Source organism: Hyla sarda, unplaced genomic scaffold (assembly GCF_029499605.1).
Source record: "Hyla sarda isolate aHylSar1 unplaced genomic scaffold, aHylSar1.hap1 scaffold_85, whole genome shotgun sequence".
Classification (NCBI taxonomy): Eukaryota; Metazoa; Chordata; class Amphibia; order Anura; family Hylidae; genus Hyla; species Hyla sarda.
This window is the reverse complement of record NW_026610877.1, coordinates 356,608-373,185: the sequence shown is the minus strand read 5'-3', so window position 1 is coordinate 373,185 and position 16,578 is coordinate 356,608. Positions and strand designations below refer to the sequence as shown.

The following is a 16,578-nucleotide window of genomic DNA, read 5'->3' as shown; positions in this document are numbered from 1 at the left end:
GGATGTGATGTGAGATGGGATGACAGTGATGTGGACAGTGATGTGGATGTGATGTGAGATGTGATGTGGACAGTGATGTGGACAGTGATGTGGATGTGATGTGGACAGTGATGGGATGTGATGTGAGATGGGATGTGATGACAGTGATGTGGATGTGATGTGAGATGGGATGACAGTGATGTGGACAGTGATGTGGATGTGATGTGAGATGTGATGTGGACAGTGATGTGGACAGTGATGGGATGTGATGTGGACAGTGATGTGATGTGGACAGTGATGTGGACAGTGATGTGGACAGTGATGTGGATGTGATGTGGACAGTGATGTGGATGTGATGTGGACAGTGATGTGGATGTGATGTGGACAGTGATGTGGATGTGATGTGGACAGTGATGTGGATGTGATGTGGACAGTGATGTGGATGTGATGTGGACAGTGATGTGGATGTGATGTGGACAGTGATGTGGACAGTGATGTGGACAGTGATGTGGATGGTCATATGGACAGTGATGTGGTTGGTCATGTGGACAGTGATGTGGATGGTCATGTGGACAGTGATGTGGACTGTGAAGGGATGTGATGTGGACAGTCATGTGGATGGTCATCTGGACAGTGATGTGGATGGTCATGTGGACTGTGATGGTATGTGATGTGGATAGTCATGTAGATGGTCATGTGGACTGTGAAGGGATGTGATGTGGACGGTCATGTGGACTGTCATGTGGACTGTCATGTGGACTGTGAAGGGATGTGATGTGGACGGTCATGTGGATGGTCATGTGGATGGTCATGTGGACTGTGAAGGGATATGATGTGGACGGTCATGTGGATGGTCATGTGGACTGTGAAGGGATGTGATGTGGACGGTCATGTGGATGGTCATGTGGATGGTCATGTGGATGGTCATGTGGACTGTGAAGGGATGTGATGTGGACGGTCATGTGGATGGTCATGTAAACGGTCATGTGGACTCACCTGTTCTTGCTGTTGTTTGGCTAGTTCCATCTGCTGTCGCTGTTTCTCGATCTGCGAAGCGGCGAGTTTCTTCTGTTCGTCGTGCGCTGCCAGCAGCTGTTCTCGCAGGCTGGTGAGCTGGTTTATCATCCCCATGAGCTGACGCTCCTTCTCTGCCAGGCTCTCCGGAGTCCCTAGGGATGGAGATGAGAATTAATGGAGTCTTCCTTACATAAAGATTATTACATTGTCTGTGACTGATCCGCCCCAGAGGAATGTACACAGCATACAACCACATGACTGATCCACCTCCGAGGAATGTACACAGTATACCAGATGACAGATCCGCCCCCAAGGAGACAGTCTAAGAGGAATACGCACAGTATAACATCACATGACTGATCCAGTATAACAACACAACTGATCCAGACATGACTGAGAAAGTCTAAGAGGAATACTCACAGTGTAACCATATGAATGACCCACCCCCGAGGAGACAGTATAAGCAGAATACACACAGTATAACCCTGCATGACTGACCCACCCCCAAGGAGACAGTATAGGAGGAATACACACAGTATAACCCTGCATGACTGACCCACCCCCAAGGAGACAGTATAGGAGGAATACACACAGTATAACCCCACATTACTGAACCATCCCCAAGGAGACAGTCTAAGAGGAATACACACAGTATAACATCACATGACTGATCCAGTATAACAACACAACTGATCCAGACATGACTGAGAAAGTCTAAGAGGAATACTCACAGTGTAACCATATGAATGACCCACCCCCGAGGAGACAGTATAAGCAGAATACACACAGTATAACCCCGCATGACTGACCCACCCCCAAGGAGACAGTATAGGAGGAATACACACAGTATAACCCCGCATGACTGACCCACCCCCAAGGAGACAGTATAGGAGGAATACACACAGTATAACCCCGCATTACTGAACCATCCCCAAGGAGACAGTCTAAGAGGAATACGCACAGTATAACATCACATGACTGATCCAGTATAACAACACAACTGATCCAGACATGACTGAGAAAGTCTAAGAGGAATACTCACAGTGTAACCATATGAATGACCCACCCCCGAGGAGAAAGTATAAGCAGAATACACACAGTATAACCCCGCATTACTGAACCATCCCCAAAGAGACAGTATAGGAGGAATACACACAGTATAACATCACATGACTGATCCAGTATAACACCACAACTGATCCAGACATGACTGAGAAAGTCTAAGAGGAATACTCACAGTGTAACCATATGAATGACCCACCCCCGAGGAGACAGTATAAGCAGAATACACACAGTATAACCCCGCATGACTGACCCACCCCCAAGGAGACAGTATAGGAGGAATACACACAGTATAACCCCGCATGACTGACCCACCCCCAAGGAGACAGTATAGGAGGAATACACACAGTATAACCCCGCATTACTGAACCATCCCCAAGGAGACAGTCTAAGAGGAATACACACAGTATAAAATCACATGACTGATCCAGTATAACACCACAACTGATCCAGACATGACTGAGAAAGTCTAAGAGGAATACTCACAGTGTAACCAAATGACTGACCCCCTCCCCCACCCCCCGAGGAGAGAGTATAGGAGGAATGCACACAGTATAACATCACATGACTGATCCAGTAGAACACCATGACTGATCCAGACGTGACTGAAACAGTCTAAGAGGAGTACTCACAGTGTAACCATATGACTGACCCACCCCCACAGAGACAGTATAAGAAGAATACACAGAGTAAAACCCCACATGACTGACCCACCGCCGAGAAGACAGTATAAGAAGAATACACACAGTATAAACCCATTCCCAAGGAATGTACACAGTATAAAATCACATGACTGACTCCCCCTCGAGGAGAAAGTCTAAGAGAAAAATACATAATGTAACTACACGATTGACCCACCTCTGAGGAATGTTTACAGTAAAACACCACATGACTGATCCGCCCACGAGGAGACAGTCTAAGAGGAATACTCAAAATGTAACCACATGACTGATTCACCCCTCAAGGAATGTACAAAGTATAGCACCACATGACTGACCCACCCCCGAGGTGACAGTCTAAAAGAGAATGGGCAACACATGAACCACATGGCTGACCAACCCTCGAGTAGACAGCCTAAGAGAAATAGCCAATACACATGAACCACATGACTGACCAACCCCAAAGAGGACAGTCTAAGAGAGATGTACACAGTATAATCATACATGAATTACCCACCCCCGAGGAACCAGCCTAAGAGAAATAAACAGTGTAAACACATGACTGACCCATGCACAAGGAGACAGCTTAAGAAGAATGCACACAGTATAACCCCACATGACAGACCAAGCCCCGAGGAGACCGTCTGAGAGGAATAGACATTGAGTAATCACACATGACTAATCATGCCCCAGAGGAAACCGCCTATGATGAATGGACAGCACATAACCACATTACCCACCCCACCCCTGAAAAGACCACCTTGTGGAATGGACACCACATAACCCACATCAGTTATCCCACCCACAAGGAGACAGCCTAAGCGGAATAGACACCGACCAACCATATATGAATGATCCCATCTCCAAAGAGACAACATAAGGGGAATCAACACTGTGTACCCACATAAGTGATCCCACGCTCCAGTACTGATATAACCTCTATATTACATCATATGTGATGATATCAGCCGCTCCTCTTATAACGCTCCAGTACTGATATAACCTCTATATATTACATCATATGTGATGATATCAGCCGCTCCTCTTATAACGCTCCAGTACTGATATAACCTCTATATATTACATCATATGTGATGATATCAGCCGCTCCTCTTATAACGCTCCAGTATTGATATAATCTCTATATATTACATCATATGTGATGATATCAGCCGCTCCTCTTATAACGCTCCAGTACTGATATAATCTCTATATATTACATCATATGTGATATCAGCCGCTCCTCTTATAACGCTCCAGTACTGATATAATCTCTATATATTGCATCATATGTGATGATATCAGCCGCTCCTCTTATAACGCTCCAGTACTGATATAACCTCTATATATTACATCATATGTGACCGATATCAGCCGCTCCTCTTATAACGCTCCAGTACTGATATAATCTCTATATATTGCATCATATGTGATGATATCAGCCGCTCCTCTTATAACGCTCCAGTACTGATATAACCTCTATATATTACATCGTATGTGATGATATCAGCCGCTCCTCTTATAACGCTCCAGTACTGATATAACCTCTATATATTACATCATATGTGATTATATCAGCCGCTCCTCTTATAACACTCCAGTACTGATATAACCTCTATATATTACATCATATGTGACTGATATCAGCCGCTCCTCTTATAACGCTCCAGTACTGATATAATCTCTATATATTACATCATATGTGACTGATATCAGCTGCTCCTCTTATAACGCTCCAGTACTGATATTACCTCTATATATTACATCATATGTGATGATATCAGCCGCTCCTCTTATAACGCTCCAGTACTGATATAATCTCTATATATTACATCATATGTGATGATATCAGCCGCTCCTCTTATAACGCTCCAGTACTGATATAATCTCTATATATTACATCATATGTGATGATATCAGCCGCTCCTCTTATAACGCTCCAGTACTGATATAACCTCTATATATTACATCATATGTGACCGATATCAGCCGCTCCTCTTATAACGCTCCAGTACTGATATAATCTCTATATATTGCATCATATGTGATGATATCAGCCGCTCCTCTTATAACGCTCCAGTACTGATATAACCTCTATATATTACATCGTATGTGATGATATCAGCCGCTCCTCTTATAACGCTCCAGTACTGATATAACCTCTATATATTACATCATATGTGATTATATCAGCCGCTCCTCTTATAACACTCCAGTACTGATATAACCTCTATATATTACATCATATGTGACTGATATCAGCCGCTCCTCTTATAACGCTCCAGTACTGATATAATCTCTATATATTACATCATATGTGACTGATATCAGCTGCTCCTCTTATAACGCTCCAGTACTGATATAACCTCTATATATTACATCGTATGTGATGATATCAGCCGCTCCTCTTATAACGCTCCAGTACTGATATAATCTCTATATATTACATCATATGTGATATCAGCCGCTCCTCTTATAACGCTCCAGTACTGATATAATCTCTATATATTACATCATATGTGATGATATCAGCCGCTCCTCTTATAACGCTCCAGTACTGATATAATCTCTATATATTACATCATATGTGATATCAGCCGCTCCTCTTATAACGCTCCAGTACTGATATAATCTCTATATATTACATCATATGTGATATCAGCCGCTCCTCTTATAACGCTCCAGTACTGATATAATCTCTATATATTACATCATATGTGATGATATCAGCCGCTCCTCTTATAACGCTCCAGTACTGATATAATCTCTATATATTACATCATATGTGATATCAGCCGCTCCTCTTATAACGCTCCAGTACTGATATAATCTCTATATATTACATCATATGTGATGATATCAGCCGCTCCTCTTATAACGCTCCAGTACTGATATAATCTCTATATATTACATCATATGTGATTATATCAGCCGCTCCTCTTATAACGCTCCAGTACTGATATAATCTCTATATATTACATCATATGTGATGATATCAGCCGCTCCTCTTATAAGGCTCCAGTACTGATATAACCTCTATATATTACATCATATGTGATGATATCATCCGCTCCTCTTATAACGCTCCAGTACTGATATAATCTCTATATATTACATCATATATGACTGATATCAGCCGCTCCTCTTATAACGCTCCAGTACTGATATAACCTCTATATATTACATCATATGTGATGATATCATCCGCTCCTCTTATAACGCTCCAGTACTGATATAATCTCTATATATTACATCATATATGACTGATATCAGCCGCTCCTCTTATAACGCTCCAGTACTGATATAATCTCTATATATTACATCATATGTGATGATATCAGCCGCTCCTCTTATAACGCTCCAGTACTGATATAATCTCTATATATTACATCATATGTGATATCAGCCGCTCCTCTTATAACGCTCCAGTACTGATATAACCTCTATATATTACATCATATGTGATATCAGCCGCTCCTCTTATAACGCTCCAGTACTGATATAACCTCTATATATTACATCATATGTGACTGATATCAGCCGCTCCTCTTATAACGCTCCAGTACTGATATAATCTCTATATATTACATCATATGTGATGATATCAGCCGCTCCTCTTATAACGCTCCAGTACTGATATAACCTCTATATATTACATCATATGTGATATCAGCCGCTCCTCTTATAACGCTCCAGTACTGATATAACCTCTATATATTACATCATATGTGATGATATCAGCCGCTCCTCTTATAACGCTCCAGTACTGATATAACCTCTATATATTACATCATATGTGATATCAGCCGCTCCTCTTATAACGCTCCAGTACTGATATAATCTCTATATATTACATCATATGTGACTGATATCAGCCGCTCCTCTTATAACGCTCCAGTACTGAAATAACCTCTATATATTACATCATATGTGATGATATCAGCCGCTCCTCTTATAACGCTCCAGTACTGATATAATCTCTATATATTACATCATATGTGATGATATCATCCGCTCCTCTTATAACGCTCCAGTACTGATATAACCTCTATATATTACATCATATGTGACTGATATCAGCCGCTCCTCTTATAACACTCCAGTACTGATATAATCTCTATATATTACATCATATGTGATATCAGCCGCTCCTCTTATAACGCTCCAGTACTGATATAATCTCTATATATTACATCATATGTGATGATATCAGCCGCTCCTCTTATAACGCTCCAGTACTGATATAATCTCTATATATTACATCATATGTGACTGATATCAGCCGCTCCTCTTATAACGCTCCAGTACTGAAATAACCTCTATATATTACATCATATGTGATATCAGCCGCTCCTCTTATAACGCTCCAGTACTGATATAATCTCTATATATTATATCATATGTGATGATATCAGCCGCTCCTCTTATAACGCTCCAGTACTGATATAATCTCTATATATTACATCATATGTGATGATATCAGCCGCTCCTCTTATAACGCTCCAGTACTGATATAATCTCTATATATTACATCATATGTGATGATATCAGCCGCTCCTCTTATAACGCTCCAGTACTGATATAACCTCTATATATTACATCATATGTGATATCAGCCGCTCCTCTTATAACGCTCCAGTACTGATATAACCTCTATATATTACATCATATGTGATGATATCAGCCGCTCCTCTTATAACGCTCCAGTACTGATATAACCTCTATATATTACATCATATGTGATGATATCAGCCGCTCCTCTTATAACGCTCCAGTACGCATATAACCTCTATATATTACATCATATGTGATATCAGCCGCTCCTCTTATAACGCTCCAGTACTGATATAATCTCTATATATTACATCATATGTGATATCAGCCGCTCCTCTTATAACGCTCCAGTACTGATATAACCTCTATATATTACATCATATGTGATGATATCAGCCGCTCCTCTTATAACGCTCCAGTACTGATATAATCTCTATATATAACCGCTCCTTCCCTTTTATTGCGGCGCTGTTCTCCCGTTGTAGATTCTATAATTAATCCCCAGATGATGGCGTCTCTATACGGTTCGCCATAGAGGGTCATTTGTGATATAAATGCGTTGCATCCATCTGCAGTGGCCCCCGGTCCCGCTCCCATCAGGGGCCCCTCCCACACGTCCTCTTCATAACTTCAGCTATTGAGGCTGCGCTGAATTTGGCGCAATCTACGTGTGAATCCCACCGAGCGGGGGCTGCACCTACCGGACGTGATGTTTTACAGAAATGAAGAAATAAGCGTAATTTATTTAGCCAACGCAGCACGTGAGGTTCCTGGACGGGTGTCGGGCGCACGCAGCTGTTCTCCCCGCATGGTGAACGCAGAACGCACGCACAGCGCACTAAGATCTCAGGAAAGAGTTAACCCTGCACCCCCCCCCCCCCCCCCGGGAGGTTTGTTATTCAGATCTGATCTATTGTATTTTATAATTATTTATTCAACATCAATGAGAACAAAACCGAGATATAAACTACAAATAAAAACTAACATAAAACATAATGTAACAGCAGAATAGTGAGTGAGTGAGTGCAGCTCTGGAGGATAAGACATGATGTAACAGCAGAATAGTGAGTGCAGCTCTGGAGGATAAGACATGGTGTAACAGCAGAATAGTGAGTGCAGCACTGGAGGATAAGACATGATGTAACGGCAGAATATTGAGTGCAGCTCTGGGGGATAAGACATGATGTAACAGCAGAATAGTGAGTGCAGCTCTGGGGGATAAGACATGATGTAACAGCAGAATAGTGAGTGCAGCTCTGGGGGATAAGACATGATGTAACAGCAGAATAGTGAGTGCAGCTCTGGGGGATAAGACATGATGTAACAGCAGAATAGTGAGTGCAGCTCTGGAGGATAAGACATGATGTAACAGCAGAATATTGAGTGCAGCTCTGGGGGATAAGACATGATGTAACAGCAGAATAGTGAGTGCAGCTCTGGAGGATAAGACATGATGGAACAGCAGAATAGTGAGTGCAGCTCTGTAGGATAAGACATGATGTAACAGCAGAATAGTGAGTGCAGCTCTGGAGGATAAGACATGATGTAACAGCAGAATATTGAGTGCAGCTCTGGGGGATAAGACATGATGTAACAGCAGAATATTGAGTGCAGCTCTGGGGGATAAGACATGATGTAACGGCAGAATATTGAGTGCAGCTCTGGGGGATAAGACATGATGTAACAGCAGAATAGTGAGTGCAGCTCTGGGGATAAGACATGATGTAACAGCAGAATAGTGAGTGCAGCTCTGGGGGATAAGACATGATGTAACAGCAGAATAGTGAGTGCAGCTCTGGGGGATAAGACATGATGTAACAGCAGAATAGTGAGTGCAGCTCTGGAGGATAAGACATGATGTAACAGCAGAATATTGAGTGCAGCTCTGGGGGATAAGACATGATGTAACAGCAGAATAGTGAGTGCAGCTCTGGAGGATAAGACATGATGGAACAGCAGAATAGTGAGTGCAGCTCTGTAGGATAAGACATGATGTAACAGCAGAATAGTGAGTGCAGCTCTGGAGGATAAGACATGATGTAACAGCAGAATATTGAGTGCAGCTCTGGGGGATAAGACATGATGTAACAGCAGAATAGTGAGTGCAGCTCTGGAGGATAAGACATGATGTAACAGCAGAATATTGAGTGCAGCTCTGGGGGATAAGACATGATGTAACAGCAGAATAGTGAGTGCAGCTCTGGAGGATAAAACATGATGTAACAGCAGAATAGTGAGTGCAGCTCTGGAGGATAAGACATGATGTAACAGCAGAATAGTGAGTGCAGCTCTGGAGGATAAGACATGATGTAACAGCAGAATAGTGAGTGCAGCTCTGGAGGATAAGACATGATGTAACAGCAGAATAGTGAATGCAGCTCTGGAGGATAAGACATGATGTAACAGCAGAATAGTGAGTGCAGCTTTGGAGGGTAAGACATGATGTAACGGCAGAATAGTGAGTGCAGCTCTGGAGGAGAAGACATGATGTAACAGCAGAATAGTGAGTGCAGCTCTGGAGGATAAGACATGATGTAACAGCAGAATAGTAAGTGCAGCTCTGGAGGATAAGACATGATGTAACAGCAGAATAGTGAGTGCAGCTCTGGAGGATAAGACATGATGTAACAGCAGAATAGTGAGTGCAGCTCTGGAGGTGACTGGTGCAGATAGTCAGGGGCATCGTACGGTTTACTGTGCAGTTAATTTGCCGATGATCCTTTAGGTTGCGCAGATCTATAGGATGTTAGTTTTTTCTCACGGATCCGGTCGTCCAGGATATATGAGTGGATACTGTCATGGCGGCCGGCGCCAATAATAATAGAGGAGACCTCTGTCAGGGATTTTTGGTGAACTCGCAGCCGATCCTCTTTAGTCGCTGGCGCAGTTACACGGAGCCATTAGTCACGTATTTCGTAGCGCATGTTAAGACTCGTTTGGAATTCATTTTCTACATTTCAGTAATATTTGCGCGGCACTGATAACCGGAGAATCGGCGGTCTGAGTTACATTAATGCGTGTGACCTCTGTGCGCCGAATGTGCCGTGGAAAACACTGCCCCCTAATTACAGGAGCTAAAGTCAATTGGTCAATGTATTCCACCAACGATCCGCTCAGTCTTTGGCGCGGCGCCGCTCCTGCGCTCGCTGTCGCCTTTGCTGACTTTTTCCATTTGAAGAGAATTATAGACAATGAGCTGTAATTATTCCCCAGGCTTTTAAAGCAATAAACACCGAACCGGTGACCGGCGATCCTCACTTATGCTAATGAGCCCAACATGGCGGCGACAGCGGCGGCTTCCTACGGCCGAAAACTAAGGGATTGTCCTGCGGGAGGCGCCACTCATCCACCGCTAATCCTCTAAATAACATATTCTATATCTGATTCTAAAAGATAGAGATCCTGCAGACAGATGACAGGTAGCAGAGATCCTGCACACAGATGACAGGTAGCAGAGATCCTGCACACAGATGACAGGTAGCAGAGATCCTGCACACAGATGACAGGTAGCAGAGATCCTGCAGACAGATGACAGGTAGCAGAGACCCTGCAGACAGATGACAGGTAGCAGAGATCCTGCAGACAGATGACAGGTAGCAGAGATCCTGCACACAGATGACAGGTAGCAGAGATCCTGCACACAGATGACAGGTAGCAGAGATCCTGCACACAGATGACAGGTAGCAGAGATCCTGCACACAGATGACAGGTAGCAGAGATCCTGCAGACAGATGACAGGTAGCAGAGATCCTGCAGACAGATGACAGGTAGCAGAGATCCTGCACACAGATGACAGGTAGCAGAGATCCTGCACACAGATGACAGGTAGCAGAGATCCTGCACACAGATGACAGGTAGCAGAGATCCTGCACACAGATGACAGGTAGCAGAGATCCTGCACACAGATGACAGGTAGCAGAGATCCTGCACACAGATGACAGGTAGCAGAGATCCTGCAGACAGATGACAGGTAGCAGCGATCCTGCACACAGATGACAGGTAGCAGAGATCCTGCACACAGATGACAGGTAGCAGAGATCCTGCACACAGATGACAGGTAGCAGAGATCCTGCACACAGATGACAGGTAGCAGAGATCCTGCAGACAGATGACAGGTAGCAGAGATCCTGCAGACAGATGACAGGTAGCAGCGATCCTGCACACAGATGACAGGTAGCAGAGATCCTGCACACAGATGACAGGTAGCAGAGATCCTGCACACAGATGACAGGTAGCAGAGATCCTGCAGACAGATGACAGGTAGCAGAGATCCTGCAGACAGATGACAGGTAGCAGAGATCCTGCAGACAGATGACAGGTAGCAGAGATCCTGCAGACAGATGACAGGTAGCAGAGATCCTGCAGACAGATGACAGGTAGCAGAGATCCTGCAGACAGATGACAGGTAGCAGAGATCCTGCACACAGATGACAGGTAGCAGAGATCCTGCACACAGATGACAGGTAGCAGAGATCCTGCAGACAGATGACAGGTAGCAGAGATCCTGCAGACAGATGACAGGTAGCAGAGATCCTGCAGACAGTTGACAGGTAGCAGAGATCCTGCAGACAGTTGACAGGTAGCAGAGATCCTGCACACAGATGACAGGTAGCAGAGATTCTGCACACAGATGACAGGTAGCAGAGATCCTGCACACAGATGACAGGTAGCAGAGATCCTGCACAGAGATGACAGGTAGCAGAGATCCTGCACACAGATGACAGGTAGCAGAGATCCTGCACAGAGATGACAGGTAGCAGAGATCCTGCAGGCAGATGACAGTAGCAGAGATCCTGCAGGCAGATGACAGGTAGCAGAGATCCTGCACACAGATGACAGGTAGCAGAGATCCTGCAGGCAGATGACAGGTAGCAGAGATCCTGCAGACAGATGACAGGTAGCAGGGATCCTGCAGACAGATGACAGGTAGCAGGGATCCTGCAGACAGATGACAGGTAGCAGAGATCCTGCAGACAGATGACAGGTAGCAGGGATCCTGCAGACATGACAGGTAGCAGAGATCCTGCAGACAGATGACAGGTAGCAGAGATTCTGCAGACAGATGACAGGTAGCAGAGATCCTGCAGACAGATGACAGGTAGCAGAGATCCTGCAAACAGATGACAGGTAGCAGAGATCCTGCAGACAGATGACAGGTAGCAGAGATCCTGCAGACAGATGACAGGTAGCAGAGATCCTGCACACAGATGACAGGTAGCAGAGATCCTGCAGACAGATGACAGGTAGCAGGGATCCTGCAGACAGATGACAGGTAGCAGGGATCCTGCAGATAGATGACAGGTAGCAGGGATCCTGCAGACAGATGACAGGTAGCAGGGATCCTGCAGACAGATGACAGGTAGCAGGGATCCTGCAGACAGATGACAGGTAGCAGGGATCCTGCAGACAGATGACAGGTAGCAGAGATCCTGCACACAGATGACAGGTAGCAGAGATCCTGCAGACAGATGACAGGTAGCAGAGATCCTGCAGACAGATGACAGGTAGCAGAGATCCTGCAGACAGTTGACAGGTAGCAGAGATCCTGCAGACAGTTGACAGGTAGCAGAGATCCTGCACACAGATGACAGGTAGCAGAGATTATGCACACAGATGACAGGTAGCAGAGATCCTGCACACAGATGACAGGTAGCAGAGATCCTGCACAGAGATGACAGGTAGCAGAGATCCTGCACACAGATGACAGGTAGCAGAGATCCTGCACAGAGATGACAGGTAGCAGAGATCCTGCAGGCAGATGACAGTAGCAGAGATCCTGCAGGCAGATGACAGGTAGCAGAGATCCTGCACACAGATGACAGGTAGCAGAGATCCTGCAGGCAGATGACAGGTAGCAGAGATCCTGCAGACAGATGACAGGTAGCAGGGATCCTGCAGACAGATGACAGGTAGCAGGGATCCTGCAGACAGATGACAGGTAGCAGAGATCCTGCAGACAGATGACAGGTAGCAGGGATCCTGCAGACAGATGACAGGTAGCAGAGATCCTGCAGACAGATGACAGGTAGCAGAGATTCTGCAGACAGATGACAGGTAGCAGAGATCCTGCAGACAGATGACAGGTAGCAGAGATCCTGCAGACAGATGACAGGTAGCAGAGATCCTGCAAACAGATGACAGGTAGCAGAGATCCTGCAGACAGATGACAGGTAGCAGAGATCCTGCACACAGATGACAGGTAGCAGAGATCCTGCAGACAGATGACAGGTAGCAGGGATCCTGCAGACAGATGACAGGTAGCAGGGATCCTGCAGATAGATGACAGGTAGCAGGGATCCTGCAGACAGATGACAGGTAGCAGGGATCCTGCAGACAGATGACAGGTAGCAGGGATCCTGCAGATAGATGACAGGTAGCAGGGATCCTGCAGACAGATGACAGGTAGCAGGGATCCTGCAGACAGATGACAGGTAGCAGAGATCCTGCAGACAGATGACAGGTAGCAGAGATCCTGCACACAGATGACAGGTAGCAGGGATCCTGCAGGCAGATGACAGGTAGCAGGGATCCTGCAGGCAGATGACAGGTAGCAGGGATCCTGCAGACAGATGACAGGTAGCAGGGATCCTGCAGATAGATGACAGGTAGCAGGGATCCTGCAGATAGATGACAGGTAGCAGGGATCCTGCAGATAGATGACAGGTAGCAGGGATCCTGCAGACAGATGACAGGTAGCAGGGATCCTGCAGATAGATGACAGGTAGCAGGGATCCTGCAGACAGATGACAGGTAGCAGGGATCCTGCAGACAGATGACAGGTAGCAGGGATCCTGCAGATAGATGACAGGTAGCAGGGATCCTGCAGACAGATGACAGGTAGCAGGGATCCTGCAGACAGATGACAGGTAGCAGAGATCCTGCAGACAGATGACAGGTAGCAGAGATCCTGCACACAGATGACAGGTAGCAGAGATCCTGCACACAGATGACAGGTAGCAGAGATCCTGCAGACAGATGACAGGTAGCAGAGATCCTGCACACAGATGACAGGTAGCAGGGATCCTGCAGGCAGATGACAGGTAGCAGGGATCCTGCAGGCAGATGACAGGTAGCAGGGATCCTGCAGACAGATGACAGGTAGCAGAGATCCTGCACACAGATATAGAACGTTCCGGATGTTTTTCGGCAGGTTTCTGTTACCCTCCGGGTTCTCCGGTCTTCACTGATATAAGACATTGAAAGGGAAAGTAACAAACAAGAGACGGCGCCGCTTAAAGGGACAAGCGCCAAATATTCCTGGAGCGAATGATATCGGTCACATCAACCGGAGCCTGAGGCGGCTGATACCAGAGAATAAGAGAGAATATCTGACACCTCATTAGACTGTATACAGATTCCGGGAAACCATGTGGAATAATCGGGGGGAGGGATCAGGGTAATCACAGGGGTTAATCCAGTTACCTCCAATTAGGAAATGGGGGAATCCCCTTAAAACTATCCCCGAAAAACAATGTCCCCCAAGGGGTCCGAGCGTCCTAGATACACTGATACATTCTCTCTCTCGGATACACTGATACATTCTCTCTCTCGGATACACTGATACATTCTCTCTCTCGGATACACTGTTACATTTTCTCGGATACACTGATACATTCTCTCTCTCGGATACACTGATACATTCTCTCTCTCAGATACACTGTTACATTCTCTCTCTCAGATACACTGTTACATTCTCTCTCTCGGATACACTGATACATTCTCTCTCTCGGATACACTGATACATTCTCTCTCTCAGATACACTGTTACATTCTCTCTCTCGGATACACTGATACATTCTCTCTCTCGGATACACTGATACATTCTCTCTCTCAGATACACTGTTACATTCTCTCTCTCAGATACACTGATACATTCTCTCTCTCGGATACACTGTTACATTCTCTCGGATACACTGATACATTCTCTCTCTCGGATACACTGATACATTCTCTCTCTCGGATACACTGTTACATTCTCTCGGATACACTGATACATTCTCTCGGATACACTGATACATTCTCTCTCTCGGATACACTGATACATTCTCTCTCTCGGATACACTGTTACATTCTCTCGGATACACTGATACATTCTCTCTCTCGGATACACTGTTACATTCTCTCTCTCAGATACACTGTTACATTCTCTCGGATACACTGTTACATTCTCTCTCTCGGATACACTGATACATTCTCTCTCTCAGATACACTGTTACATTCTCTCGGATACACTGATACATTCTCTCTCTCGGATACACTGATACATTCTCTCTCTCAGATACACTGTTACATACTCTCGGATACACTGTTACATTCTCTCTCTCGGATACACTGATACATTCTCTCTCTCGGATACACTGTTACATTCTCTCTCTCGGATACACTGATACATTCTCTCTCTCGGATACACTGTTACATTCTCTCTCTCGGATACACTGATACATTCTCTCTCTCAGATACACTGTTACATTCTCTCGGATACACTGTTACATTCTCTCTCTCGGATACACTGATACATTCTCTCTCTCGGATACACTGATACATTCTCTCTCTCAGATACACTGTTACATTCTCTCTCTCAGATACACTGATACATTCTCTCTCTCGGATACACTGTTACATTCTCTCGGATACACTGATACATTCTCTCTCTCGGATACACTGATACATTCTCTCTCTCGGATACACTGTTACATTCTCTCGGATACACTGATACATTCTCTCGGATACACTGATACATTCTCTCTCTCGGATACACTGATACATTCTCTCTCTCGGATACACTGTTACATTCTCTCGGATACACTGATACATTCTCTCTCTCGGATACACTGTTACATTCTCTCTCTCGGATACACTGATACATTCTCTCGGATACACTGTTACATTCTCTCTCTCGGATACACTGATACATTCTCTCTCTCGGATACACTGTTACATTCTCTCGGATACACTGTTACATTCTCTCGGATACACTGTTACATTCTCTCTCTCGGATACACTGTTACATTCTCTCTCTCGGATACACTGATACATTCTCTCTCTCAGATACACTGTTACATTCTCTCGGATACACTGTTACATTCTCTATCTCGGATACACTGTTACCTTCTCTCTCTCGGATACACTGTTACATTCTCTCTCTCGGATACACTGATACATTCTCTCTCTCAGATACACTGTTACATTCTCTCGGATACACTGTTACATTCTCTATCTCGGATACACTGTTACCTTCTCTCTCTCGGATACACTGTTACATTCTCTATCTCGGATACACTGTTACCTTCTCTCTCTCGGATACACT

General features: G+C 44.9%; 1 protein-coding gene across 2 annotated transcripts in view; it reads right to left on the bottom strand.

The window, feature by feature from the left end:
- Nucleotides 1-16,578, bottom strand: part of LOC130347721 (transcription factor SOX-5-like) — a 335,063-nt gene that overhangs the window by 171,305 nt on the left and 147,180 nt on the right. For both annotated transcript variants that reach the window (XM_056554667.1, XM_056554668.1), the window contains exon 4: nt 976-1,148. In XM_056554667.1, the coding sequence (XP_056410642.1) occupies nt 976-1,148 (173 nt within the window). The remainder of the gene's footprint in view (nt 1-975; nt 1,149-16,578) is intronic.